General features: G+C 40.7%; 1 protein-coding gene across 1 annotated transcript; it reads right to left on the minus strand.

The window, feature by feature from the left end:
* Window positions 1-206: 206 nt before the first annotated feature.
* LOC138895345 (uncharacterized) lies at window positions 207-836 on the minus strand. The gene has a single exon (XM_070180025.1). The coding sequence runs from the start codon at window positions 834-836 to the stop codon at window positions 207-209; it is 630 nt and encodes a 209-aa protein (XP_070036126.1).
* Window positions 837-4,689: the final 3,853 nt, after the last annotated feature.

Consider the following 4,689-nt stretch of genomic DNA (forward strand, 5'->3'; position numbering starts at 1 on the left):
TCTTCAAATCTCCCAACAGGGATAAACATATAAGTAGGTCACAAAAATTACGAAGCTCACCCATAAGCAGAGCATAATAGGAGAACTCACCTCAATATTCAGAACCGAATCAAATTAAGGGAAAATATCCTTTTATAACAAATCAGGATTGTACCTGTAACGACATCATCTGGTGTATCGACCTCAGCCAAATCATAGCGATTATATCAACGGGTCGAGTCTCCACCTCTTAGGCTCCCTCTACCCGCCTGTCCTCCACCCCTAACTGGTTGTGCCCGTGGAGTATTACCTGCATTGGGGCCTATAGTCTGAGTGATCTGATAAAATCCACCCCTCCCAAGTCTGGGACAGACTCTCATAATGTGCCTAGTATCACCACACTCATAACAACCCCTCTGAGGTAGCGATTGCTCGTACTGAGTCTGTGCCGGATAACTGGAATAACCATTATAGGAATCTTGTGTCGGCGGTGCATTGTAAGAACTTACTGGAGCACTCCGAGTAACCTGATGTGAGGACTGAGCTGGCCGACTGGTCGAGCCTCTGCTATAATGGGTCCTAGTTGAAGAGTAAAATCCACTAAATCCTCCAGATCTTCGAGACCTTTTGGCCTCCTTAGAATCCCTTTCCATGCCTAAAAGACCCTCAATGTTCTTTGCAATCTCCATTACTTGTTGAAATGGAGTATCAATTTGCAACTCTCGAGCCATGCATATTTTAATATCATAATCGAGCCCCTCAATGAATCTACAGACCCGTTCTCTATCTGTAGGAACCAAGATAGGTGCATGACGGGCTAACTCACTGAACCTGATAGCATATTCTAACACTGTCATAGTGCCCTGACGCAACCGTTCAAACTCTGTGCGCCACACATCTCGGAGAGTCTGGGGAACAAACTCTTTCAAGAACATTTCCTAAAATTGAGCCCAAGTTGGTGGTGTTGCATCGGCTGGTCTACCTTCTTCATAGATTTTCTACCACTGATACGCTGCGCCTGACAGGTGAAATGTAGTAAAGGCAACTCCATTCACTTTCACAATACCATGGTGCGGAGAATAAGGTGACAATTTTCTAGAAATCCTTGGGCATCCTCTGTAGTTGTGCCACTGAAAGTAGGTGGACTATACTTCTTAAACCTTTCAAGTCTCTTTTGTTCTTTTTCTGATGCCTCTGGTCTGATCTCAGGCCGAACCGGAATAACAGGTTGTACCGGTACTACACCCAGAACCTGACCAACGTGAACCTGTTGCTCTGGAGTTGTGGTAGGAGTCTGGGCTACTCCCCCAATCTGTGAAATATTTGGTGCAACAGAGATCAATCCAGCCTGAGTTAATGTACAAAACATACTCAAGAACTGTGTTAAAGTCTCCTGAAGTCCGGGGGTAACAACAAGTGCTTCTGGTACCTGTCCCCCAACTGGAGCTACTGGCGGCTCCTCAACTGTTGTTCTGACAGGTGCTCTAGTCGCGGCACGTGCCCTTCCTCGACTTCTGCCTCGGCCTCGGCCTCGGCCTCTACCTCAGCCCCGGCCTTTGCAGCCCTAGCAGTATGTGTGGATGCCTACTCAGCTAACCCGGTAGCACGTGTCCTCACCATATGTGAGAGAATAGAGATACAAAGGCTCCAATTCTACAATCAACAAATCCGCACAACAGGAATGAAAAAAGTGGATATTTCCTAACAGCTCTGTACCTCTCGAAGATAAGTACAGACGTCTCCGTACCGATCCGCAAGACTCTACTAGACTCATTCGTGACTTGTAGAACCTATGAACCTAGAGCTCTGATACTAACTTGTCACGACCTAAAATCCCACCACAGGCGTCGTAATGGCACCTAGTCTCTAAGACTAGGTAAGTCGATTTCATTTACATTTTGAAGCCATTTTTTTAGGTAATAAAAACTAACAGTGGAAAAAAAGTGAATATACAACCTCCCAAGACTGGTAGTACTGAGTCACAAACTCTAACTGAATACATAGAATCATCACGAGGACCAAATATACAATACTGTTTGAATAAAAATTAATAGTATAATGAAATGAACAGACTCCAAGGGACTGTAACGACCAAGCAGCTCTACCTTGAATCCTTGCGATCACATTCTAACTTTGTCCGGGTCCAATACCTCCAATACCTGGCTCTGCACAAAAATGTGCAGAAGTGTAGTATGAGTACACCACGATCGGTACCCAGTAAGTGTCAAGACTAACCTCAGTGGAGTAGAGACGAGGTACAATCAAGACACTCACTAGTATATTAACATGTGCAATATAGTATACAAAATAATACTAGAAAGTAACTAGCAATGATAACAACAAAATCAACCAGTGATATAACATCAATGCAGCAAGAACATCATAATTATTGCTCAGACGAATAAGGAATACAAGTACAACCAATTAATCAAGTTCTTCAAATACAAATTCTTTCGCCTATATGTTTTGCAACTAAAAATCTTCAGGATATAATACTTTCCAATAAATATATTTTCAAGTAAAAGTCACCATGTGACATCTCATTTCACAATCATAAAAATTATGGGTCTCAGCCCACTTTCATATTTTTCACGGCACCTCGGGCCCATATTTCTATCACGACCACACGGATAACTCACGTGTCCATAATAAAAGTATATAAGATCCGCATGACCAATTTATTTTCAATAAAATAAGTTTACAATTTTTTTTAATCAAGTAAGAAATGAATTTATTTTAGAATTCATTTGGGTGAAGAAACTAACTTTTGCACTTCAATTAAAGTATCAGATAACCACTAATTTGGATGTAAAACTATTTAATTTAAAACATAATAATTCCTTTTATTTAAATCAACTCAATCATCGAACATCAGTAAGAAAAAATAGAAATATACTTCTTCAGAGTCACGTGCTAAAAAGTCAAAGCCAACACAATATAACTAGGAGCAAAAAATACAAAATAATAAAGTCAACTAGTACATCACGGAAGAAGACAAGAATTTACATATTAAATGAAACAAAATCACCCAAGACAAGAATATAAATAAAGAAATATCAACAGGGCACTCCCGAAGTACCGCCTCGTAGTCCCAAATCATAATTAAATTCACAATATCTTATTTCCTTATATTACCGCGGGAGCCTTCACATTTAATTTTAAAGAAATCATTTTTCCCGAAATAGCATCCCGCGTTTTAGCCACCCTTATCACACCGCATGACTTCTAGTAGTTCCCCTACTAGCCACGCGTTTCAAGCCACCCTTATCTCTCCGCATGCGTTTCAACACCCTAACCTTATATCACCGCATGACTTCTAGTAGTTCCCCTACTAGCCACGCGTTTCAAGCCACCCTTATCTCACCGTATGTGTATTAATATCACAATATTTCACAAATCGAACCTCAAGTGCCCAAATATCACAGCAAAATACAACTTGCACCTCAACTACTCACATATCACAAATTGCACATCAAGTGCTCAAATATTTTAACTTGCCACAAAAATCAACAACACATTATTTTTTCACAATAAGGAGCCACGACTCGAACACCCATTTCCCATAGAGCAATTATCATTTGACCTAACACTGTTTAAACCCCACATGGTTGTAAAATTGAAATCTATTAACAAATGGCCTAAAGCTACCTAACAAATTGATAAAATTAAACTAAAAATTGAAGAATTTTATGAGTAATTGAAGCATTCCAGATATGATGTAGTGCAAATGAGTGAACACATATGTGGATTGAGTGTGGCAGATAATTTAACAAACGATTTCAATATTTTAAAATTTTGAGTGCCCAGAGAGGGGAACAAATGTACCGTATCCCCTAAGGTTATTATTTATACTTGACGATCAGACTGCATGGACATGGGATGAGTGTGGCCGCATAATTCCTTCTACGGTCCGCACTCTGTTACCTGGAGTCTCAAAAGCTCTTGCTGATCTGCAGTCCGTAGAATATATGATGCGACCGCAGATTTTAATATGCGGCCGCACTTTGGCCATTTCTCTGACTGACCAAACTTCAGAGAGTTTGCATTTTCCCTTTCCAATTTGTGCGGTCTGCACTGTAATTGTGCGGCCGCAGTTCCCTTTTGTTGTAGCGACTACAATTGTGCGGTCCGCACTTTTTCCACACTTAGCCAATTTTCTGAGCACAGTTCCTGTAAAGCTCACTCATTCCTGCAACACACTTCAAATCCAGTTAGCACAAAAATAACACCTATCTACAAAAGAAGAAAAGAAAAAGAAAAAGAAACATGGGTTGTCTCCCAAGAAGCGCCTGATTTAACGTCGCGGCACGGTGCAAATTACCATCACTTTAAATGAATAACTGCCATCATGTGGCCATCATCAACCTTTCCCAAATAAAGCTTCACCCGGTGACCATTGACTCGGAATACCTCATCATTTTGTTCTTCAAGTCCAAGGCACCAAAAGGTGTCACACCTATAATTTCAAAGGGACCACTCCATTTAGATTTCAGCTTCCTGGGAAACATCTTCAATCGTGAGTTGAACAACAAAACAAGATCGCCCACCTTGAATTCCTTGTTTCGGATGTATTTGTTATGAAGGTACTTCATCTTCTCTTTGTACAAGGACAAACTTGCATAAGCATCGTACCAGAACTCATCCAATTCATTAAAATGTGCAACCCGCAAGTTAGCGGCTGCATCCCAATCAAGATTCAATTTCTTTAAA

This window comes from Nicotiana tomentosiformis, chromosome 7, assembly GCF_000390325.3.
Source record: "Nicotiana tomentosiformis chromosome 7, ASM39032v3, whole genome shotgun sequence".
Lineage (NCBI taxonomy): Eukaryota > Viridiplantae > Streptophyta > Magnoliopsida > Solanales > Solanaceae > Nicotiana > Nicotiana tomentosiformis.